At 31.0% G+C, this 27,324-nt stretch overlaps 2 protein-coding genes across 2 annotated transcripts in view; both read left to right on the forward strand.

Moving 5' to 3' along the window:
- Positions 1-1,017: 1,017 nt before the first annotated feature.
- The window catches only part of LOC136983627 (mitochondrial-processing peptidase subunit alpha), a 45,068-nt gene continuing 18,761 nt past the window's right edge, over positions 1,018-27,324 (forward strand). The window contains exons 1-7 of the mRNA XM_067280427.1: positions 1,018-1,105; positions 6,935-7,164; positions 11,772-11,851; positions 14,510-14,592; positions 22,447-22,549; positions 25,662-25,754; positions 26,694-26,866. Of these exons, the coding sequence (XP_067136528.1) occupies positions 1,053-1,105; positions 6,935-7,164; positions 11,772-11,851; positions 14,510-14,592; positions 22,447-22,549; positions 25,662-25,754; positions 26,694-26,866 (815 nt within the window). The 5' untranslated portion in view covers positions 1,018-1,052. The remainder of the gene's footprint in view (positions 1,106-6,934; positions 7,165-11,771; positions 11,852-14,509; positions 14,593-22,446; positions 22,550-25,661; positions 25,755-26,693; positions 26,867-27,324) is intronic.
- Positions 14,970-27,324, forward strand: part of LOC136983625 (TBC1 domain family member 2B-like) — a 129,563-nt gene continuing 117,208 nt past the window's right edge. The window contains exon 1 of the mRNA XM_067280421.1: positions 14,970-14,979. The gene's annotated coding sequence lies outside the window, so the exon portion shown is untranslated. The remainder of the gene's footprint in view (positions 14,980-27,324) is intronic.

Consider the following 27,324-nt stretch of genomic DNA (forward strand, 5'->3'; position numbering starts at 1 on the left):
CATCGAATGTCCATATATATATATATATATATATATATATTACTATATTACAAACTTATTTCATTAGTAAAAGTGCATAGTTGCAAAATAATTCGGTTTTATTGTTTGGGCTACAAACAGTTCAAATCCGCTACTGTTAGAGCACAACCACGCTACTTTTTAACCTTTAGATCTGGCAACTATGCTCCTGTATTCGGAAATTGACAGCGGGATGACCGAGTGATTAGGGGTTTATTTTTTTTAACTCTTTCTGCCCTGTAAGCACTAAGAGGGCCTTATTTTGCAAGTCGATTATGGGTTTGGCCAGGCCCACAATGGGGCGGCCGGATGGTGAGGGACGGGAGCCGACATATCCACGAACAGCACGAACACTGGTTCGTGGATATGTCGATTATGCATCCTGAGAACGAATCTCCGTGTTCTCAGCGTAGGTAGCGCTGGGGAAGATGGAGTAATTCCCCTTCTAAAATATTTTAAAGATGGTCAGGCCGTTCAGCCAAGCTTATAGTAGGTCGGTCGAAAAGCCGACGCAGTGAAGACATCAGCCTGCCTCCCTGGAAGATCAAATTCGAGTTATATTCGGTTCTAGTCTGCTCTGAAATTTTTTTAAATATACTAGACAAATTTGTTTTCCTGTCGCACCATTACGAGCTTAGTGAAACCCACGATGGGCGCGATAGAGATTCTCCAGTGTTCACAAAGCTGAAAGAGTCAAAAATGAAAAAATGAACTACACCACTGTCGGGTTCAAACACTATCCTTAGTCTTATAATTCGTTATAACACCATTGAATATGCTATTCTTTCAACCATATTGATTAACAATCCTTCTTACAGAGAAGTCAGTCACGCAATAAGAGTTCATAATGAGGAAATATACCTAAAACAAATTATATGAAAAGTTTCGGTTTTTAAATATATATATTATACTAATAATAGAAATAATTTTTCTCTAATTATCATGAAGTTATTACTAAAAATTAATGCGGTAAAGTTTATTGTTTGTCTTGTCATTATAAAACTGGCAACACGGTTTAAATTCAATAAACTAAAATGGCGTCGGCGTGTAGGGGATCGCAATTACTAGCAAGTCGATTAAATGTCAGGTAAGTTAAGAATAATAATAAATTATATACATATAATATAGCTCTTGTCAGACGTATATTCACAATAATTGAAACTATTGTTTCTACAAAATTTGTAAAAAAATATTTAAAAAATAAAATTTCTCGAGCACATTGCTTTATATTTTGATAAGATTTCTCTTATAACTTATATAAAATAACTCGATTACGTTTTATGTAGATTTATTTACTAATTTGCCGACAAAGATGTAAATAAATCTGCATATAAAACATACAAATCATAACAAACACCAAAACATATAAATCTACATAATAAATGTGTGTTAAAAGGATAGACTTTCAAGAATTCAGTTTTTAAAATACAATGTCTGCTTTATATGTTACAGTCTGTCATTATTCTAAAAGCATTCCTTTAAAAGCATTGACAGTTCTTTTATGTTAGCAGGACACCAGTTGTAAGTTTAATTCGATACCGTCGTCCGCTAAGACTGTCGTGTTTAACTATTTAGCCCGTGCGACTGTGTCAGCTTTGAATAGCCCACTTGACTGTTTGTAGAGTACTTGACGTTAAATAATTTTAGGAGAGTGCAAGCCCCACTCTCCTAAATGTTTTTGAAAAAAATAATCGTGGCTATTGCCATGTGTTCTGTGTCTTTTGTTCTGCCGGTAAAAATTAACTGAGAAACTGATAATTTACTTAATTTGGATTGGTTACACGATATTTACAATAGTGTCGAGATATAATACAAATCCAAGATTGGCACGGCTGTTGACTAGAAAGGTTTAACTAACATGAAGTAAAAAGATGTCTCTCCTCGTTGGTTTGGGAACAAAGTGAGGTCAGAGGGCGAAGGCCACGCGGTGGCACCCTCTGCCCTGCACGTCAAATTTTTATCGGTCCCACCATTTTACTATACTAGATAATGTTTAAAAAAACCCACTTGTAACAACATAAAACCATTTTGATGTCATATTTGAAGCACTCCCAAATTTACAAAATTAGATTACAAATTTTATTTAACAAAGAAAATACTACATGTTCAGTCCTAGGGTCAGAGTTCACTTCTTAGAATGACTGTGAGTGGTACTCTCCCCACCTGACTTTGGTGGGGTGAGATGCCTGTTTTGCCTGTTTGTAGAAGAGGGTTGCCATTTTGTATTTTATTTTGACTTGGTTCTTGGTCCCCTGACTACCTACAAGTCTGGATTTTTTATGCGCAAATGATTTGGGCACCTAGTAATCTGTGGCAAATTGCAACTCCTGACATGTACCCCTTCTTATCTCTAAGCTGGTAACACAAGCTGGCAGTATGATTTTATAAACAAGACATAGTCTTGTCAAAAACAGTTTAAAAATGTTTGTTCTTATAATAAATTTGTTTATTTTAACTGGATTACAGGTGTTAGTTGGTGCTTTTATTGTAATCTCATCCAGTTTTGCAGTATCTTAATATTATTCTTTGTTAATCATGTGAAATTGCTAGGACTTCTGATGTAACCATTTAAATTTATAATGAGAACTATTTGTATGAATAAAATCACCTGTTGGGTAATAAATGGTGTATTTTGCACTTGTCAAAAACATGACATAATGCCATACTTCTGGCTGCATAAATCATACAGAAAAATTGAGATATTGAAAATATATGCTTGTACTTTATTGTGTTAGAGTTCTCAGTTTTTAAAATGGATCTGTTGTAAACATTGAAAACTCTTGTAAGAATTTAAATTTATGTATTTTAGATGTTTAGTGCATTACATATTTACTAAATAAAATTTAATCAGATAGTTTCTTATTAATGTTGACAGAATCATTATCAACTAATAATCATGGAATTTATAAAAAAAATTTTTTAATTATGGTTTTCTGAGACAGCAATGATATAGGTATATTATGTAGTGTTAACAAATAAGTGGGTAGAATGATGAAAGGCAGGAGTTGAGGGGAGGAGGAGTAAGAATATGTAAAGGAAAAGATGGAAAGGTTATATAACAGGGGTGGGCAAGCAAGAATCCAGTGGGAGCCGAAATGTAGGTTTTGCAAAATGCATGGGAGCTGCAGTTCTGTACTGTCATGACGGATAGTATGGTAAGGTGCACAGTTTTGTTATATATAAATATTATTATTATTAAATATAATAATATTATTAATACAAATATAATATAAAACAAATATTGAATTTTTTTAATAAACATATTTTCACAAAATTATAAAAATAAAATTGTAAAAGTAATAATAAAAAACAGAAATTAACACTTTCAGCAAGAGCCACGTGTAACTCAGAAAGAGCCGCATACAGCTCTCGGAGCCGCATTTGCACATGTCTGTTATATAAAGACTGATCTGAAAGAAAAGGAATTAACTGAAGAGAAAATTAACAAACAAAAGGAGTGAAGACATCTGATAAGAAACAGCAACATCATGTAGAAAAAGCTATAGAAAAAAAAAAGTGACTCTGACATTAAATGGGCTTGTTAAAATAATTAAAACTTGAAGATTCAATAATTATAATTCATTGTTTTATAACACCTGTTCCAACATGTTGCATTGGGTCATGTGATTTAGATCCCTCTATTTCTATTACTTCATACTTCATGTCCTTCAATATCTTTTCAGCTTACTCCTACTCTTTCAGTGTCCTCCCTAATCTGATCTCTCCATTTCTTCCACATAAAGAAAACTAAAAATAATGGACTTTTTTGACAAGACACTGCACTGAAGGTGGATTCTTTATAAAGAAGATTGATATATAGTGTTTTTAGTTTTGGGTAAGACAATAAAACCTCTTAGGTCACTTTTTCTACTTTTTAACATTCTGTTGATGCTTCCAAAATATCAAAAAATATTTCATATCATTTACCATAAAATGAACTGAAATATTTTTAAGTCCTGATCACTGTGGAATTTATAAAGATCTGTGTTTTGTTAAATACCGCCTGTTATCCCAAAGAAAACAATGGCCGATGAACTTAAAGCTTGATTTAAGACTTCAATCTCTTGAGCTTTGTGTACAAATGCACTGAAAACCAACAAAATGGCTAGCAGATAAATCATTCTGCAAGTTTATTTACAGAATGATTTATCCGCTAGCCATTTTGTTCAAAACTGTTCAATCTTGATTATGGAAAAGTACTAACTGATCCAAGAAAATGGTCTCATCACGTGACATTATAAAAAAAATCACAATTAAAAATGTAATAATGATGTAAAATCATTAATAATTTAAAATAATCCTAAAAACTTTCACACTAAATGCTCTTTACTTGCTCACAGTGGTGTAATACTAGAGATTGTCACAATTTCATTGATAAGATACACAGGGCTGTGGAATCAGAGTTGGGAGGAATTTCTGGCCAGAGGAGTTGGAGTTGGGAAAAATGTGTCGACTCTGGCATTTTAAATTTAATTTAATTTTTTTTTTTTTATTTTTATTTAAATGAAAGAAAATGTATTTTATATTTAATAATTTTAAAAATGTTTTTATATTTTGTTATAATTCATTTATTTTAAATACAGAATGCAACAATTTAATTTATTGAATATGTATCGATAGTTTCCTTTGTAATATTTGTGTTTAGTAGTTAAGTTATTTTGACCCAATTGAATTTGAATATTTTTGATTCGTTCCTTTATTATCTCCACTCTAAATAAGTATTCTTTTTATCTGAATGAGCCAGACTAATTGATCAGAGTGTATATTTTTCTTTTCTGAACAAGGGGCTGCTGAAGTAGCTAGATCACACACTTTTTAGTTGAACTAACTTTTCTGGAAAGATGAAATTGAAGTGCAAAAGCTGTAGAATAAAGATATGTGGATGTAGAATTTTATCGCTCCCCCTTTTTCCTCTTATTAAATATTTGTTAAAAATTAATTTTGAGATGATAAGACTTAATGAAAATTTTTGTTGTTATTGGCATTTAAAGTTTTTATAAAAACTCATCTCTACCCTCAAAATGCAGCCTTTTGGTTTCTTATAATAAATACACAGTGCGGCAATTAAATTCCGGGACTGAAGCTATATCTCAGCAACCAGTAGCAACATCTGTTTAAATTTTATGTCATATGAAGTTTGGACATATATGAACATAACCTAAAACTTTTATTTAAATCGGTTGACATTTATCGTTGTTTTTGATATTTTGTTTATCAGTTTATTTTGTTACATGTCGGAAAACAATAATGGAACAACGTGCTGTTATTAAATTTCACGCTAAACTTGGCACAAGTGCCACAGAAACGTTCAAAATGATGCAAAAAGTGTATGGAAGTGAGTGTTTATCACGGTCAAAGACTTTTGAGTGGCACAAGCAATTTTTGGAAGGCAGACAATCACTGGAGGACGACAAACGTGTGGGAAGGCCAATAACAATTCGAACAGCAGATTCGATTCAAAAAGTGCAAGAATTTGTATCCAACGATCGCATTGCGACACTGAGAATGATGGAACAGGCATTAAACATTAACAAAGAGACAATACGACAAATTCTTAAAAAAGATTTGGGCAAAACAAAAGTCTGTGCTAAATTTGTTCCGCACACACTAACCCAAGAGCAAAAATTGATGAGACTAGAACATTCCAGAGATATTGTACGAGCAGCGAATAACAGCTCAACCTTCCTCAAATCAATTGTTACTGGTGACGAGACCTGGTGTTTTCAATATGACCCACAAACAAAACGTCAAAGTGCCGAATGGAAGTCAAAATCATCACTTCAAGCCAAGAAAACACGAAAAGTTCCATCAAAAATCAAGACGATGTTCATTGTTTTCTTTGATAGCAAAGGCATCATCCACCGTGAGTTCGTCCCACAGGGTCAAACAGTTACTGTTGCTTTCTACTTGGGAGTTTTACAACGATTAATGAGAAGAATTCGTCGAATTCGACCAGAATATCGCAATTCTGATGACTGGTGTTTGTTACACGATAGTGCACCGAGTCACACATCATTGATTGTTCGTCAATTTTTGGCACGAAATCAAGTCTGTGTGTTGAATCATTCGCCGTATTCCCCCGATTTAGCACCATGTGACTTCTCTTTATTTCCAAAAATGAAAATGAAGTTGAAAGGATGCATTTTTAATGATATTGAAACCATCCAAAGAGAGTCTACGCGCATATTAGAGGCAATACCGAAAATTGAGCTTGAGCAGGCATTTGAATCACTATTGAATCGCTGTAAAAAGTGTATTGAAGCAGGAGGAGAGTATTTTGAATAATTTAATAAAAGGATTTGAATAAAATTGTTTTGTTTCATTTTTATAGATCCAGTCCCGGAATATAATTGCCGCACTGTGTATAAATATAAAAACTATTTTTTAATAAAATAACCATAACTGATGCCATCACACAATATTAACTTTGAGCTAGTGTCTTAGTATTTTTTAAGCTTAAACTTCTCGATTTAAAAAAAAATAATATATTTATTACAACAGAGTTACTATTATACAATCATCTATTATACATTCAACAGAGTTACTATTATACAATCATCTATTATACATTCAACAGAGTTACTATTATAAGCTCTTGCTATTTAAATTTTATATCATAGTATAATTTAAAATTATTGGACTTCCTTTTTTGGTATCTTTAACCTTATGTTTGAGTGCCAGGAAGGTCAAGAAAGGAGCTCTTGTTTGCTTTTTCTCCCCCTTCCAAATTATTTAAATTATATTTAAATAAGTAAACTTTTACAGGTATATAATAAATGTACATTTTGTGCTAAACTATTCTAGTTGTTGTTTGTAAATTAAAGGTTTATTGTAGTCCAAAAATAATTTATTTATTTATAAGAATGTTATTTGATAAATAATAAATAATAAAATTTATTCTGTAAATTTATTACAGCTTGTCACAGCTTCGGTTACCATCCATACATCGATACTTCAGTAGTGAAGCAGTCAATCAAACTATAGTAGATTTTAATAAAGTTCCTTTGACAGATCCGTTGCCAAAGTTTCCAGTACCTATTTATGCGAAATCAACAGACTATAATTATGAAACTAGGGTATCAACTTTAAGTAATGGTTTAAGAATTGCTTCGCAGAATAAATTTGGACAGTTTTGCACTGTTGGAGGTAAGAGAATTATATTATTTATTTGACAATAAAGAATTTATTTCATCATAATAATAGTTAAATCAAATATAATGATTATAAACTAATTATCAAATTTTATAATCAAGATCGAAATATCAAAACTAAATCTGTTATTCTAATACAAATGTTACAAAATACTAATTAATTCGGTTTTTCTTATAATAATAATAATTTTTGTATTAAGTGCACAAATATAAATATCTATAAACTTGATTATTCTTAGATTAATGCGAAATGATTGCTGGATTACATTGGGCTGTATTAATGTTACTAATTAGTAATTAGTAGCCTTAATAAAGCCCAATATAATCTGGCAATCGTTTCGTATTAACTATAATTCTGCTTTTGGTTGTTAGAGTTATGGTTTCTGTATTTGTGCATATTTGTTTAAAAAATTAAAATGAAAGATGTTGAAAATAGTCTAAATTTGTATCAATCTAAGGATTGTTTTAAGAATTTTGAGTTGAATGTAACTATATATCAACCACTTATCCAGAATATGCAGCTAGATAGATATTTTAACAATAATTTTTCCAAAAAAGATCTCCAGTAGTGAATAAATTAAAAAAATACAAATAAAAATCTGAAATTTGCAAAAATAAATGAAAAACTAATGAATCTGAATGTACAAGGGAGGATCAATAAATAAGGTAACAATAAAGAGGAAGATGTCTAACAGCCCATACCTAGAATCTTCAAGAGACTTGCTCTCTTGCAAGAAAATGCAAGACTGCACACTGTCTAATGCATCCATTACCGGACCAATAGTATGCACTGGGAGGTTTTGAAATACCCTCCCTGTAGTTTGGACCTGGAACTCCATGACTTCCATCTCTTTGTACCCGTGAAAAATTATCTCCGTGGACAACAATTTCAGATTATGGAGAGTATGTTGCCTGGCTGGAGGGTCTTGACACAAAATTCTTTTCTGACAGAATGGATGCATTGATTCCCCAGTGGAACAAATAATTGGACAAATTTGTTGATTATGTGACCAGAGGGTCGGCACCTCTTTAGTGCCTCATCATGACTGACATCACTGTGTCTTCTAGAGTAGACATAGAAACCTTAATGGCCACAAATTCAAGATTTGTGCGAACGGTCTTGTATGTGGGCAATCGGATTCGGGATGGAGGAGGGTTGAGAGACGGATCAGAAGTGAATCACTCAGATACAAGGTTAACAACTAAAATAACTGATTTAATTCAACAAAAAAGGAATACCACTATTAGATAGCTCTATGCTATCTAATAACAATTGAGAGAGAGAGTTTAAAATATTATGTGTGATGCAAAATACCTTGATCGGTGGCTTGATTATTGTTGTCGTTGATCGAAGATTATAGAGGTGGCAACAAGGGAGGGTAACTTCTCAGTCTCTTTTTGTTTCTGGTGTCTTTTTGAACTGGATTATCTTGGATTGTTGAGGGAATCTGTTGGCTTGTCAGGTTTGGGAACAGCAAAAGGATTGTAATGGCAATCGAGAGATTAGAGAAAGGCAGATGAGGCGATCGGGGATAGAGCACTCATGTCAAAGAAGGAAACAGGATTGACAAACTCTTGGACTCTTGACGACCCCTAATTCTTGAGTCGCTCCTTTTATACCTCCAAGTCACATTATCGTTCTTCACCATTCGTGAATTTTTGTTATTAGTTCCCAGTGACATATTCAAGGAGTTTCCTGGGAAAGGAAATGACTCCAGGGAGAGAGATGCAATCATCCTCCAGTAATAAAATTGGATAAAACTTTTGAAAAATATGAATTTTCTCTCCAGATTTTCCTCAAGTCCGACTCTCACAATTATGTGGAAACAGTATTTTTACATAAGTATGTCTGGCTGTAATTTTATATATCTATTAACAAAGATATGTTCAAAAATACACTTCTTACCTTATTTATTGATCGTCCCTTGTACAATAATGTATTATTCAAATATTACACTTGTATTAAAAATAAAAACAATCAATATGAAATTTCTTACTGAAGAAGAAAATATAAATATGTTACTTGATCAATAAAGGAAAATTAGTTTATTTTAAGATTTTTAAATTTTAAATATGCACATTTCACATAGTTTGTAAAAATGAATGAAAATATACTGGTTATTAAAAATTCATCTTATGATTTCAAGCTTTATTTCCAACAATAATTCATATATAACAATGAGTGATACATGAAAAGAATAAGAAATTGTTCATATTTATTTTATAGGACTACAGATGTTCTATATGTTCCTTTGGTAACATGACACATGTCCAAGTTGTAGTTCAGTTTGCCCCATGTTTTGTAGCTTGTCTCCATGGATAGTCATCTTCTCAGCAGTAATGCGGTCTCGAAAATCTGCCAAAGATGTGGGTAATGGTGGCAGATTAACCACACCCTTTATATACCCCACAGGAAAAATTCTCTCAGATCTCCAGTGTGAGGTATGAGATCTTGGAGGCCATCTGTATAGTGCTGTGTGATCATTAACACAACACCCAATTCCATGTTTGGGTATTATCAGAACACATGCTGTATGCTGACTAAGGATGAGCACTTTCAATATTTTACAACACAACTTCTTCTGCTGCATAATCACCATTTTGATAGTTGATGTTGTAATGTCACCTGGTGTGTCTTAAGGAAGTCTTCATGCACGTGTTTAAAGTTTGGAGAGTTTCTCTATTGTTTTGTGTCTGGTGTGGATTACTCAGCTCAATACTTTGGAAGTTACAGGACATTAAAACCTGATGATTAACTTGTAATAACTCTGTACTTAAAATAATAAATACTAATCATGTTTTCTACCAATAATTAATAGTAAAAAGTCATCTGCTGATTAGAAATTAAAGTTGTTGATTTTTGGAAAAGAAATACTCATAGCAAATTTTTTTTTAAATAAAAAATGATTGTTCAGAGTTCTCAGAATTCTTGTTTGATACTATTTATCACATTAAAGGCATAAGTAGCATCAGTCATCATTTCTAATTTTTGTTTTAAATGTTTACCGAAAAGTATTTCTTTTCGGTAAACATTTAAAACAAGGAGAGAAGCACACCGGTCAAAGGCACTACAGTTGTTGGTTTTAATTTAAGTATTTCTTTTATAATATTAAAATTAGTCATTTTTTTGCCCACCAGTAATGAGGGATAGAATGATGTTTAGTAAAGTGAAACTAAACAAAATGCAGTAAACTTGCTAATCTGGCCATTGCATGCACAGAGGGATGCTGAATTACCAAATGAATAGTTAAATGCAATAAATGACTTGGCCCATTGCCCTTCTGAATAGAATTTTTTGGAGGAAAGGGCACATGATGCACTCACTTACAAGACTGTTCAAAGAAATAAAATTGAGTAAACAGAAAACAGATGTGTCACATTCCTAACATTTTGGTACATAATCACACTGAATATATGCTGAATAATTGAGGGCCAGATTAGTGAAAGTCTACTGTAAATACTAAGTAGAATGTTTTATTGAAGAAAAATTTCATGTGCATTGCAAAACTTCTTTAAAAACAATATTTCTGGTAGACATATTTTTATTGTCATTGTATGTAATTTTTAATTTCGTGAAAATTGTTTTAGGCTGAACTCAATGCAATTTTAAAGAAGTTATCCTGATTAGTTTTGTTAGTGGCTTGTCCAAAATCCTTTATGGTTCTTATCTCTCTTATGAAAGCTGGAACAAGTGAAGTACAAAAAACAGATCTTTCTCATCTTATTTGCACTTTACAATTCTGTTGGGTTGGTAAGACGTAATATACAAGGAAAATGACGACAACACCATTTTCACATATACTGGACACAATAATTGTTTGTTAAACAAAGAAAGTAATAACTTTACCTTTAATTTAAAAAGCACTAAACAATGTGAATTGCCATGTTGTCACAACAATGTAGATCACTTGTAACCTTTAGTTCTTCATTCAATAGTTAAACTGTAATGAACATAAAATAATTTTAATCAAAAAAATAAAATATGTAATAAATTTGACATTTTTAACATCTTGCTTATTAATGTAGTCAAAGCAAAACAATTAATAACACAATGGTTGAATGACAAAGTGTAAACATTTAAAATGTGTGTGCTGAAAATGGCTGAAAATATTTCTTATTAAATATTTTATGCCTTTAAATAATATATGTATATATTATCATGTTCATAATTAAGTGAACAGCAGGTAAAATGTGGCTTTAAATAAGCAGTGCATTTAATTTTTAATTTCAATTTGATGCCAAGTTTTGTCCATTTTTAACTAATTTCACTTTAAAAAATTTAAAATTGCATATTTCTAAAATAAATTTTTGTAATAATAAGTAAATCAAATTTCTAGAAATCATTTGCATGCTTTCAACTGAAAAATTTGGTGTTTTAGAATTTTCTTATTAATTAATTATTAAGTTTTTTTATCTTTAGCTAATTGTGTTTTAACTAAGTGAATTTATGGATAATTTTGTTAATAAATATTCGGAATAACTTTTATTATAAAGTTTGTATGTAAGATTAAATATCTTTATTAAATTTAACACAGTTTTTAATATTAAGCAAAAAAACCATTTGAAAATTAGTTTAATTTTTACTTTATTATTTATTATTAGTTGTTATTGATTCTGGATCTCGGTACGAAGTAGCATATCCGAGCGGAATCTCGCATTTTCTCGAGAAGTTGGCATTTAACGTAAGTTTTATATTGAGGAAACCATGTTTTATGTTTTCTTTCTTATGAAGACACAATGCAGTGACAGTAGATTTAAATGTAGTAGATTGCCCAGTGTTTTAAATCTACTGTCACTGCATTGTGTCTTTGCAAGAAAGTAAGTTTTGTAATTAGTTAAATTAAATGTATTAACAGTTTGGAAGCAGAAAATTGGATTATTTTTTTATCTTTTATAATTAAAACATATTAGATTTTCATTTCATTAATGCAGATAATCATTATGACTAGTTACAAGGGGTGAGGTTGTTTACAAAACCATTACGTAATGCTAGGATCTCAACCTTTCTATAATAGAACGATTCATTTTTGTTTCCAAAAAGTTGCATAGTGAACCATACTGTTTATGTAACTGTTTGATATCCTAAGCTGTGTATTACACCTTAGTATAAGTAAGACCCGCCTTAGTGGTTGATCGTTGATCGAGGGTATGCATTATGTAATTTTGGGTTGGTTAGGAGCATTATTTGATAGATGGTTGGTAGATGAAAAGTCTAAAAATAGCATTACATACAATTAGGTTGCTAAATAATGAGGATGTCATCTATATATTTTGTATACAAGACTATCTTGGAGAGATAACATGGTTTTAATGTTTGAATAACTTGCTCACATAGGTATCTAGAGATTGGACTACAATGTTTGGTTGTTATGCTAGAAAAACGACCAAACTTAAAAGCAGGAGATGGGATGATCCCAGGTACGGATTAATGATCTGCATAATTATTTAACTATAATGAAAACAAATACAATCTATATTGAAACTTAAAAAGGAATTTAGTACAGATAATATCATGTACAGTGAAAACACCTTAGGCAACCACCTGCATTCAACGGGCACCTGTCAAAACGGGCAAAAATTTCTGGCACAGAATAGTTTATACATAGTCTTTGAATAAGTTACCTGTATTAGATGACCACCTGTGTAACACGACTGCGGGCATTGATGTTTGGTCCGAAACAACATACAACAACTGTAATAAGTGACCACTTCTGCAAATATATCTGGTCTAAACTATTGCTCGAATCCATCTCAACAATGTTTCCACCTCCTAATATAATGAATTAGTCTAAATGCTTGTTCGAACCCACCTCGGGCACTTCCCTCACCCTTGAAATTAGGTGCAGGTGTTAATGAATTAGTCTAGCAACAAAGGAAATTCATTTCAGTTTGTTTGAAATTGTCCGAAAAATGAAAGAATTGCAAAGTGCTGTTAGAAAATCATGTTAGTTATCAGAAAAGGTGAAAATGGTTTATCACAATGGCAATTTAGCTGCGATGTTTAACTGTGGAAAAATGCAATTTATTTTACCATAGACCTACAGTATTTTCCTTAGGGGTATAAAATATTGTACACGATACAATGAATCGGCTGATCTCATCATTTGATAAAATTTATTTTATTTATTTATTTATTTTTGAAGCTCATGTACAGTACATATGTGATAAATAGTTTCTGTATCAACCTACCTTATTTCTGCAATAGTTTTAGAGAAATAATATCCAGGTAATTTTCGCACACAAAATATTCGAAAAACAATAAATGCATTAATGCAAAAATCAGTTTTACAGGCAACCTTTCTTTTCGATTTCGCCGTTGTCATTGAACAATCGTGGAATGTAATTAAATTGTATTATGAAAAGAAATAATAAAATCATTATATTATTAATTAATGATTTTTTGTTGAACTTAAGAAAATATTAAATATTTTTTAAAAATACAGTATTTTTAAAGTTAAAATAAGATTAAACTAACGAAAACCAAAACCAAAGTGATGGAGAGATACGACGCGCTTGCATATCAATGATTTAATACATGTAACTGAGGAGCAAACAAAAAGAACCAAGTTGAATTAATTAAGTTGGAAAAATGAAAGTGTGCATTATAATCAAGAAAATGAGAGTATTGTATTAATCTTTAAAATATTGGTGTTAAATCTGCCTTATAAAATGACAACAAATCCTGTAAATTGAGTTATCCGACAAGAATAAAATACAATACCAACATAGCTCTATTGTTGAAAAAATTTTCTTATTTTTGCTCACCTCGAGTTTTGTTTAGTAGAAATGGCTAAAAAGTGTGCAAAATACGTATGGAAATACAGTATTTCATCACCACCTGTATTGGACGACCACCTGACTAAAAGACCATTTTTTGAAGGAACCCTAGGTGGTCGCCATAGATAGGTTTTACTGTATATAGTAGCAGGATGATTGTGTCACACTTCTGCTAGTTGTCTTAAATGAAGTTAAATGCAGAAATCTGCTTCTAAAGTGATATATATAAAAGGACAGCATTGTCTGTTTTGCATTTTAATCCATCTTAAATCGATTTACTTTTAAAAGTTTAATGTTTCTTCCACACAATAAAATGATTTAGTTTTAATATAATTGAACACAAAATGTTTCAAATCTGCTTTAATGATTGTGACTTGCAAATTGCAAAGTAAACTTGGCAATTGCTTAACTTGTCTCATTTCTTGGTAAATCTTTTCTTAATATTAAGCTTGATTTCATGGGAGTTTGTGATCTGAGAATCTAAGAAACTAAGTCCTATTTTGTACTATAACCTGTAAATACAGTATTCAATGTAGCTAAATGATTTATATTTTATTTTTTAGTCTACAAATGAATTTGCTGATAAAGATGCAGTGTTACAAGAATTAGAAAGACATAGTGGAATATGCGATTGTCAAGGTTCTAGGTTTGTATCATTAAATAAATTACATGTACTATATTTTTATCAGTTTAACTGAAAAACATTTCTTCTATTATGATTATAAAGTATTATTTTTAATTTTAATTAAATAGAGAGGTTTCAAGGTTGCATGTCACGTGATAAAACACACGTTTGCTCCGCCCATTCGCCATTTTTGTGGTAGTTTTCGCTCGCTTAGCTTGCACGTAGTCTGTTATTCGACGTCTTTTTTTAGTTTAAACGTACAAAAATACTGCAGTTCTATTATCATGGATTAAGTTAAAAAAGATTCTTTTCTTGCAAGCTATTCTAGCAGTCTAACAGGACGAGATGCAGCTCTGTACGAAGAGAAAATTTCGTTATGTCAAGGCGATCCATACGAAGCCAGTTTATCAGACTTCGTCGTATATCAAGAGTTGTGGCCGAAAGTAGAATTTGGTGACATTATAAACTATTTGGTTTTTACAACAAATTTCTACACCCTGTCACAAATGAAAGCTTATAAATCTTTAGAGGCCCATAACTATTTAACAAGTGGCTGGGTTTCTCCTGATATAAAAGTAAAAGTAATTAATAACAGCGAAGTAATATTGCTTGGAAAGATATGTTTTCTTTTGTTTGTTTAAACTCGTGTTTTTACGTATTTCTTAAGTAAGAATTTTTGTCTGAAAGTAAAAGTCTAATTAAAAACAGCCGTGGAAATTTTTTAATTCAAATTGTTCAGTACCTTTATTTTCTAGTTGAAACTAGCATATAATAAGTCTACTTGCTTTTCGTTTTAACGTGTAATGTTTATAAGTTTGCACTAGCTAAAGCCTGAAATTACGTTAGTTATTCGTTTATAAATGCATTATACCTAACTAAATTAATATAAGCAAATCAGTAAACTCTTTTAGGTTTTAAAATATAACTTAGTGTTTATTAACGTAAATATTGAAATGAAATGTTTCTGACAAACTCTTGTATTGATATTCACTTTATTCGTAACGAAATTTTTCCGGTTAATTCTCGAGAGCCATGCAGTTTGCCTTCGTCGTGAAAGCTCCTCAGTTTGAGATCCTTGATGACAAATAATGCCGGGAATTTTAAAAAATGATGTTCCTTTGTTCTTGAGTGAACTAGCATTACACCCAATTACACAACAAATCACCATAGTGATATTCGCGACGAAAAAAAACAACACAAGAACTCCAGTTAAAACGCACGTGAACACACACAAAACGTAAACAAGTCACAAACAGTCACAAAGATGGCGCTGGACAATTGCGCATGCTCATGACGTCACTCGTGATGTCGACATGAAACCTCTCTATACTGTTATTATTCAAATCTTATCTAATTTAAGTTTCTTTACAAAAGAATTATATAAATGTTTATTATGAAATGCCATGTTTTTTGTTGCTCAATTTTTGATATTATATAATTCCATAAAAAATATCAGTTTATTATTATGCTGAACATTCAGGATTTATGTTGGCTTATTTAATGACAGTTTTCTATAATCAATTTATTTATAAAAAATGAGAAATTTTTATTTTTATTAACCAATTGGTTATATCTTTAAAGGTTAAAACATTACTGTTTACAAACAATTACAATTTTGCACAAGTAACACCTTTACTTATAGCTGAGATAATTTTATTGAGAAAACTAACGTTTTCGGCTTACTCAATAAGCCATCTTCAGGTTTTAACTTTTGAAAAAAGGAACATTATCGTTCCATTAAAAGAATACAATTGTTTGAAAAAATTCAAACCATTAGTAATGGACAAAAATAAAAAATAAAAACAAAAAGGAAGAACATGGTAATATAAATAAATAAATATACAATAAAATCGTTATAGTGGGAAATAAGAAGTAAAAAAATGAAAATAAAAATGATTCCACTGGTGATACTTTTTTAAAAAAAAAAGTGGCAGATTATCGAGGAATGATGCCAAAACAAGCTAAGACAAGCCTACGAGTTTGTGATACATTTCTTGACTATGAATTTCCAAGCTGTTGGTAGGCTGTCAGCGTCCCTCACATTTATGCATGCCTCTTCCAACTTGCTTTTGTAAATTTCAATTTTTTCTGCGGTACTTGCTAATGTTGGGGAGCTCAAGGGTTTTACAATATCCGCTTCCTCCCATTTAATTATTGAGCCTTGGGTCTGCGCGTATTGTGAAAGTACTGTTGCGTTGGAGCCTTTCCTGACGTCATACTTGTGTTCTTTAAGTCTTATCCCTAAAATTCTTGTATCATCGGTGGAATCATTTTTATTTTCATTTTTTACTTCTTATTCCCACTATAACGATTTTATTGTATATTTATTTATTTATATTACCATGTTCTTCCTTTTTGTTTTTATTTTTATTTTTTATTTTTGTCCGTTACTAATGGTTTGAATTTTTTCAAACAATTGTATTCTTTTAATGGAACGATAATGTTCCTTTTTTTGAAAGTTAAAACCTGAAGATGGCTTATTGAGTAAGCCGAAAACGTTAGTTTTTTCAATAAAATTATCTCAGCTATAAGTAAAGGTGTTGTTTTGTGAATTAGACTAATTATTGGCTGAGCTAGTATCTGCTTTATGTTTGCACAAGTAAAAAAATATTTTACTGTAAGAAGTTACTGAAAAAGTAAAATATTTTTCTACCCTGTGTGAAATATTTGTAAAATAGTGTGTAGTATGAAATAGTAAATGTTAAATTATATATTTTTAATATTACAGATAAAGGATTTATAATGAGTTTTTTAAAATATACAATCAGGAAGTATATAAATTTTTAAAATTGTACAGAACTATTAATTTTTAATATTGGGTTGTTCGGAAAGTTCGTAGCGATTTTTAAGAGAAATAAAAGAAATTGTTTTAATACTAAAAATATACTTTTATTCCACTATGTATGCGCCATTGTTTTTAATGACGTGTTGCCATCTATGGGGCAGCTTCATGATACCCTCTTCGTAGAACTTTCCAGTTTTTTCCGCGAAAAACTGATCCACGTGGTTTTTGCAAGCTTCCAAACTATCAAAGTTTTTATCATGAAGGGAATTTTGTAGAGAACGGAACAAATGGTAGTCCGACGGGGCAAGGTCGGGTGAGTAAGGGGGGTGGGGTAAAACATCCCAGCCTAGTTCCAATAATTTTTGGCGTGTTCGTAAAGACGTGTGAGGTCTGGCATTATCTTGGTGAAACACAATGCCTTTTCTATTGGCCAGTTCCGGACGTTTTTCTTTAATTGCCATGTTCAGCTTATCCAATTGGGAACAATACTTATCAGAATCAATTGTTTGATTCTGTGGAAGCAGCTCATAGTACAGGATTCCTTTCCAATCCCACCAGACAGTGAGCATGACCTTCTTTGGATGAAGACCGGCCTTTGGAGTTTTTAATGGTGATTCATTTTTCTTACCCCACGATCGTTTTCGGCTGATGTTGTTATAAATGATCCACTTTTCATCACCTGTCACTAAACGCTTCAAAAAAGGGTCATTTTCATTTCGTTTTTCAAGAGAATCACAAATGGAGATGCGATCCAGTAAGTTTTTTTCCGTTAAGTCGTGAGGTATCCAAATGTCATAACGATTCACGTATCCGAGCTTCTTTAGATGTTGAAATACAGTACTGTTTGATGACTTCACTATGTCTGCAATCTCTCGAGTTGTGTAATGAGGGTTTTCATCCAATAATGCTTTGATTTGGTCCTCTTCAATAACAGGAGGTCTTCCTGAGCGAGGAGCATCTTCAAGGCTGAAATTACCCGTTTTAAATTTTGCAAACCACTTTCGAACAGTTGATTCTGATACAGCACTCTCACCATAAACATCACATATCTTTTTTGCTGTTTGTACAGCATTTTTGCGTTTACGAAAAAAGAAAAGAAACAAGTGTCGATAATGCACGTTGTTCGCATCCATTTTTGCAATGAGCCAAATTAAACGCTATTTGAATAATCTTAACGGTTTTTTTGTAACGGACGCGTCTCAAGGTCATTTATCGTAATATTCATTGGTTTGTACAATTCTAATCATTTTCGCGTCAATCGGTGTCTCAACTGTCGGCTATCAAAAATCGCTACGAACTTTCCGAACAACCCAATATAAATATTGCTGAAGAGGGAACGAAACTATACATCATTCTGAAATGTAACACTAAATTAAATGAATAAAGTCATTGTCAAGTGAAACTTTTGGATGATAGAAGTACTGTTTCGAAATTCCTAAACTGTCCTGAAAGTTTATAGAGAAAAGAGAAAATTTCAGAACCCCTTATCCACATTGTAAATTATTAACATTTAACCTGATGATTATTTATTTTTCTTAAAAATGAGTAATGTAAGGATAATTATTATTGCCTTATTGTCCTTATTTCTATTCTTAATATATTTGTCAACTTTAGACATTAATTATTAATAGGACTGTTAGACTGGTGTTAGGTGTTTATGCAAAATTGAGTAAAAGTTCTTCTAGAAAACAGACTTTCTTTATTAAGCCTCCTGTAGAGGAGTCTCAATAAAGAACTTTTACTCAATTTTGCATAAACACCTAACACCAGTCTAACAGTCGTATTAATAATTAATGTCTAAGTTGACAAATATATTAAGAAGGAGTAATGTAAGGAATTGAATAGAAAAAGATAGATTATTGTTTTGTACATAAATGAAAAAGACAGCATCATATGTTCCTACTATAAAATTGGATTGTAAAAAGAAAATACTTGAGATGAATAATAATTTGTTTCTTTTCAATGTAATAGCTAGGGTAGTGTTATTTGTTATAGTGTGATTGTGCAGTTTTTCAAATTTCATTTGTGCATTACAAATTCTTCTGTCATTAATTACAGTATTATTAATTAGAAATCACTTTTTTTTTATTTGTTTTTAGCCTGTTTATTGTCTTAACTAAAACTTTTATTTTCTTTTCCATTAAATAAAGAAATACAAACTTTCAAAGCTGGAACACAGTCACTATCTCAAAATAAAACTTTAGTACTTACTTCAGCACTTGATTTAATAAACAAGCAAATGTTTTGATCTCATTTAGGAAGCTTTATCAGGTACTTTTTGGGGACTTTTACAATGATTGCTTTTCTTGAGTTTGGTAGAATGGCTGTTTTACCAGACGAAGGCCACTAAATGAGACTGAAAATGTTTGTATTTATTAAATTGAGTGCTGGAGTAAGTACTGAGATTTTATTTTCAGATAAATAAATGTATGATAACTTCTGTATTTGCTTGTTTCATTTCACATTGGCTCCTTTTATATCAGTGAACAACATAATCAATATTCCATTTTATTTATTTTACTTCATTTCATTTATAATCATTAGTTGATAGGTAAGTAGGTGTTTCATACCACTTCAAATTTATTTGGAAACTTGGTGGCCCAATTATGCTGGAATGAGATACAAATTTTATTAACATATAATAGAAAAGCTTGTGGCTATTTATGTTGTTTTGATTTACAGGAGATTTTCAGGAACAAGGCATGCTCATAACTCAGTCACGGTGATACTTTAGAGTGAACATTTTAAATTATAGTAATGTAAATGTCATTTCTATAGTAAGGGGCCATCCATAAATTACGTAAGGGCGATTTCAGCCATTCTAGACCCCCACCCACCCCTGTGTAAGAAACTGTAATATTTTCTTTGATCCCCTCCCCTTCCCTATCTTACATAATATTTAGGCATGATTTTATAGAAAGATTTTAACAAAGAAAAAATTGTTTTATGAAACCCTAAAAACCTTAGGTTCAAAATATAGAATGATTAATTACTTAATTAATATGTACTATTATTTATAAATGACTATGTGAACAAATTTAAAAATATAAAAATTTAATGAATTCAAATGAACAATTTATTTTAAAAACTTTATTTTTTAATTATTAACAATCTTTTTATTATTATTAGTATTATTATTATCATTATTAATCAATGTCATAATAATCATTTTTATATAAATTTTAATTTTCACAAAAGGACGCAAAAAACTTTGACAGATTGACCAGCTAGTGCACATGTAAACAGAAACATCATATAAAATAAAACAAGAGAGAATAGAAACCATATTCCATTTCCATATTAATTACATCTTGGCTAAGGCCAAGAAAACAAACTACATGCTGCTAAAGTGTGCTAGGTGCACCTGGGGACTAAATCGTAAAGCTGTAAAACTCTATATAATGGGGCAATACAACCAATGCTACTTTATGTGGCCTGTAGCTAGGGTCATATAACTAGTAAAAATTCAGTAGCAAGTAAATTACTCTCTTCAAAAACAGTTTGCCATCAGAATTTCAAAGTGCTGCAGAACTGTTTCTACTAATGCTTCTCTGATACTAGCAGAACTCTTTCCTTTGCCACTATGTATTGTAGAAAAGGTTCTAAACTACTATACATTAATACATGTACTATACATACATACTATACATATATATATTCAAAACTACAAACATTAAGGCTCAACAACAGTCTCTACTCCTATCTATGGCTGTTCATATGCTATCACATTGCAATTATCCTACTATCTCTGATTATCTCCCTGTAAACAAGGTTATCTCCAGGGTACATTTTGTGTCATCTGCTTCCTCTATGGATAACCATGCAGACATCAATATCTACACAGATGGGTCCAAAAGTCCCCTTCACGTCAGCTCAAGTATCTGTGTATCTTCCTCCAAACTGACATATTTTGTCCAAAATATGTTAGAGGATATGGATACCTCACACATACCTCCATCTACCAAGCTGTTCAGTGGGCCACTTCACTACCAAATAAAACTCTCTTTCAACATTTACAGTGATTCTCAGTCTGTCCTAAAAGCTCTATTAAATCCCAATTGCAATAACAGTAAAATCACATATATCCAGCACCATATTAAAAATCTTGTAAATAAGATAACTTTTATATTTGTTCCTGGCCATACTGGCATACTAGGAAATGAAAAAGCCGACTTTGAGGCTAAGTCAGCTGCAAAGGCCACTGACTTGGACTACACTCACAACTCTCACGTAGCAGCTTTACAAATTATATTCATGACAATGCTATGCAAAAGTGGAATCAACAATGGTTGAGCAGTAAAACTGGTAGAATAACAAGATATTGGACGATGATAGACTATATGATCTATCATTGTCCAATTTATGATTAAGACAGACTTATTCTGAAATTAGAAATCTTTACGCTTGGTTTCAGGTGGTCATGTCCACTCGATAAGCTTGTTCAGAAGCCACTGTTTGATGCTTTTTACAATTATGTTCAAAAAATATGGAAGAAAAGACTATAATTTCTAATTTCTAGTTTTACATTTTAGTTTTCACTAAAAGCTGAATATTAATTTTTTGTTTACTTTGTATCATGTATTTTGGTTTATGTATTCTTAGTGTTATACTCCCATAGGAGTGGTGCACTTATTCTAATAAAAAAAACAAGAGAGAAACCACACATGGCCTTTCTCCCATGATAAAAAATGTATAGAGAGAGAGTTTGTTGTTGTTGTTGTTCTATCACATCACATGAGATGGCATTAGTACGAGCGTTCTTAGTAGAAACTGCCAAATTCAAAACTCCACCACTCAATGACATCAAAAAATAAAAATAAGAATATTACGTAAGACGAGATCTGTTACCCCTAAGTGAGAAATCATAAGAAATCCTTGACCCCCCCCCACCCCAAAATACCTTACGTAATTTATGGATGGCCCCTAATTGATAGAATATATTACAAACTTTGTTTGGTACTTAGATTATATTGAATTTATATTAATATTAAAGCAATACTTTATATTAATTAATATAATATATTACAAAGAGAAATTATTTCTTTAGTTTATTGAAAAATCTAACTTAGTTTATTCATTTTATATTTTAGGGATACGATGGTGTATGCGGCTTCTGCAGATTCTCGAAAACTTGATCCGGTTCTCAAATTGATTGCTGATTCAGTATTTAGACCAAAATTAACAGAACAAGAAGTAAGAAAACATTTATTAAAAACTTAAGACTGTATTAAATTATAGATTTGAATTAATAATTGATGCAGTATTACAATTAATTATTAACTATAAATTATATATTATTTATTGTTGTCATTATATTAATTATTTATTTATATAGGTATATACACATTTAAATTAATACTTAATTAATTGTAATTTTGCAGATTAAATAATTTACATCAATTAATTAATTTTTGTAATTAACAGAATACAAAACAAGGTATATGTCGACTTTTAGTGACATATTTCTTTAATTGTATTAATTAGTAATGCTGTAATTTAACAAATGATTGGCATTTGGTTTAGATGTAGTTTTATAATTCAGTTAAAAAATTTTATATATGAGGGTAATCCAGAAAGTAATTTACATTTTAGAATTTAAAAAATCCAAGTGAAAGGAAACATTTATTATATACATTTGAAAGCCACACTCTTAAACTATTTTTCAACATACAGTAAACTCCTGATTATCCATGTGCAGATTATCCGTGCATAAATTTAATTTTTAAAAAAATGTAATGAAGGTAATTAAATTTTGGAAAAAAATGACAATACTGGATGCGATACATGGTGTAACTCAATCTTGGAACAAAATAAAGCCAATAACACTCATTCGATCATGGAGGAAAATTCTACCAAATGTAGGTGATTTTTTGGATTCTATCAAGCCCGAGACAAGTGAAACAGTATCTGAAATAAGTGAGCTAAATGCAAATTTACATGGCACTGTTGATAGAGAAAATATTGAGGAGTGGTTAGAACATTATTCATATGATTGAGTTTTTCAAATAATGAATGACGTGGATATTATTTCCAATCTCATTCAACCAGAAGAGCAAGAGAATGAAGCTGGAAGTAGAGAAGAAGAAATTATCAATCGCATTAGTCACAACACAGCCCTGAATTCTGTTGACACTTTGTTGGAATACATCGACCAATGAGAATTTGAGTATAATGACATAATAGCTCTTAGAAAAATTCGAACTGATATTAAAAAATCATTAACTGCAAACAAACCAAAATCACAGATTTTCTTAATACAGTAGAGAGTCGTTAATCTGAACCCCGGTAATTGGAACGATTTTCAGTTGGACTGTGTCATGCTGAATCGAACGTTTTTGATACTAGATTTACTTCTAAAGTATAATTTTCATGTTTTTATATTCTTCAATATATTTATTTTGTTTGTACAAAATGAAGAAATAATTTTTAACGATATGATAGCCTTGATTATTATTATAAAAATTTTCGTTAGGCTTAAAATCAATGAAAATTCAACACGAAGTGACACGCAATGGAGAAAAATTTGAACATTGGACAGGTTAATATGTTTTTTTCGTACATAATCGGTAATCTGAACAAATCACTAATCTGAAAAACCCCAGTCCCCAATTGATTCCGATTAACGACTCTCTACTGTATCTCTCAGAGTTTATTGTTGAACTGTGTTTGAGGAAATCCACCAGAACCCCGCTCTTCCTGTCCCAAAAAATGATCGCCATGATCTTTCTAGCTGACAAAGTTTGCAAACATTTCCTTGGTTTTTTTGGGAGAACTTGTGTATCCCCACTCCATGGACTGGTTTTTGTCTCACAATTCATATGTTTTATTCAAGTCTCATCTCCAGTTGTGACATGATCGAGAAATGAGTCACCATCTCTGTGGTAGGCTTTCAGAAATGGTAACAATGCTGCCATGTCCTGTTTTTTGTAGTTATCTGACAAGATTTTTTGTATCCATCTGGCACAAAATTTATGGTAGCCTAGCTTGGGCATTACAACCTAATGCAACAAACTCCTTGAAATTTGTGGAAACTCAAATGAGAGCTCTGTAATTTATAGCAGCAGTTTCCATTGATTTTCGTCACCAGTTCATCATTCAAAATGTTCGGTCGGCTAGTTTGCTTTTCGTTGAGAACATTAGTGCGGCCATGTTTGAACACAATGCTCCACTGTTTCACTCTGCCTTCACTCATTATGTTGTTTCTATACACCTTAGAAAGTTGCCAATGAATTTCAATTGATTTGTGACTTTTTGCCAACAAAAACTTAATCAGTGATTGCCCTTCACAACTTGTGGGATTTTCAATTGCAGCATACATTTTAAAAATTTACAGTGGACAAAGCAGAAGCAACACAAACCACATGCTAACACAGCTGAATGTGTGAGGAGACGGTCTGACTCCAAACTGACGACTCTTGTCCAACCCTATGCCCCTAGCAGCCAAAATGTAAGTCACTTTCTGGATTGCCTGCATATATTAAAGTACAAGTATATAAAAATCTATACTAATATTATAAAGAGGTAAAGTTTGTAAGTTTGGATGTAGGAGGTAATCTCCGAAACTACTCATCCGATTTCAAAAATTTTTTCACCAATATTTAGAATGGACCTTCAGGGTGAACATAGGCTGTATATTAATCCATTAAACATTCATATAAATTAAAAGATATCATCTATGTAAGCATTATATTTTTGGTGTCAGTGGGTGGCTAGGGGCAAGACACGTAACTGTACAAGATAGGTAATTGCACGGCGCAGTCACATGGTCAGCAAGCTACGCAGTTCACGTGTCCGAACTTGTAAGCTATATAAATAAAAATGTAAATGTTCGTTTGTTCCTAATCTCAAATCTCCAGAAGTTCTTCACTGATCGCTTTGAAATTTTGACACAACGTTGCATTCGAATATGTGCGTGTTTTTATATAATATAGATGTCAAAATTCCCCCGCGGGTAGAGGGACAAAATTAAAGCTTACCGTGAAGAACTTGGCTTCTATTATACTATTTTAGATAGGGTTTTTTGCATTTTTGATTGCATTTTAATAGGGTATGTCAAAAGAATTTACACTAAGAAGGGATTTTTCAAAATTCCCCCATGGGGGAAGTGTTATACATTTATAATAGATACATTTTGAGCCACAGCAATGCATGGCTGGGTCTGCTAGTTTTGATATAAATGTATTGAAAGTTACATTTTTTGTTCAAAAATATTCATAAATTGTTTATATTGTTCTCAATAATTCAGTTGTGAGTTTGAAAGATTTTTGTTGGAAAACCTTGACATAATCTGGCATTTTATTTTTAGATAGAAAATGCTCGACAGACTATTTTATTTGAATTAGAAGATATTAACATGAAACCTGATAAGGAACCATTATTATGTGAAATGATACATGCAGTAAGTAAATGTATTTTACTATACAACCTTGATTCTTATTATTTCAAATAATTTCTGTTTATTTCAATCATCAAAAAAGTTTTTCAGGTAGAAATGTTAAATTGACAGGATTATTAGCTTTTTTTAAACACTTTTAATAATAAAACACATGAAATAGATTAGATGGACAATCCATGTATTAAAAATAATAATAATCATAATTAAAAACATTCATGTAACTGCAATATAAACTGCAAAAGGATAGGAATACAAAGCAATATAAGGAATAATAGTGTGAGTTCAAGATCATCACAGTTCATGATTACTTATTTCAAAAAGTTTGATGCTTCTACATCTGAATGTAGGTGTGTATAGCATTTAGTAAAATCATATCATATGATTTTTCGTAATGCTAATTGGGAGCAAAGAACAAATATTGAGTGGGAAATTTTGATGGAATATTAAGTATTGAATTTTGTTAAATTGGAAAAATGCTCACAAAAAATATGAAATGTTTTTAAAAATGTATAGTGATAAGATCATTAAAATTTCAGATTGTAAGATTATATTTGAATTAATTAAGTTAATGATTCAAAAAAATTCCTGAATTATTAAGTAACTTAATTTGCTCAAATGTGATATGGAAAATTGTTAGTGTAATATGTGAATATTTAAAATAACTGGGTTTTAATATTGTTACATTGCTAAATTATTAAAGATCAAAAGATTTCAAGTGATAACATTGGATTTATATATTTCATCATGCTGCTACTTTCTTGCCATGACTGTCTTTCCACATTGCAGTTTTTTTACTTCTAAAAATAATTTTTCTAGTCAGCCTTCTGGTTATATGAAATAAAACAAAATTTAATGTATAATAATTTATTTTGAGCTTTTATATTTTAAAATATTATTTAATTTAATTATTATTATTATGAAATATTTAAAAATTTAAATTAGGCTGCATATAGGGATAACACCTTAGGACTGCCCAAGCTTTGTCCTGTTGAAAATATCTCAGTTATTGATCGTTCAATCATCTTTACTTACTTAAAGCATCATTACACACCTTCCAGAATGGTTATTGCAGGTGTTGGTGTTGATCATGACGCACTTGTGGAAAGTGCAGAAAGGTAAATATATATTTATTTCTATTATTTTTACCAGTTAGTCCTTTAAAATTTTCTTTGACTTATTTAAATTATAACATTTCCAGTTATATTTAGGTCATATTGTGCATCTATAAAGTTGTTTGCTGCTATTATTACATTTTTAGTCATTTCTACCATTAGCTAAAGATAATTCTGGCAATAAGTTTTCATTATATAAATATTTATTTTACAGATGTTTTAATTGTTTTATATCATAATATATATCTTGTATTATAATAGGCAACTTTATCTAATGAAATTTATGAAAATCTGTAATAAAAAAATCTGGAGTGTAGTAGTTATTTTTGTACTAAACTAATCGAAATTCATGTTGTAAAAACAATAATAATAAAGTTGTTGTTGGAGTTTCAACATACACCATGAAGCTAGAAGTATTTGGACATCTAACTTTAGATGAAACAACAGTATTTATTTGCAAA

This window comes from Centruroides vittatus, unplaced genomic scaffold (genome assembly GCF_030686945.1).
Source record: "Centruroides vittatus isolate TY-2023 unplaced genomic scaffold, ASM3068694v2 contig_884, whole genome shotgun sequence".
In the NCBI taxonomy this organism is placed as follows: Eukaryota; Metazoa; Arthropoda; class Arachnida; order Scorpiones; family Buthidae; genus Centruroides; species Centruroides vittatus.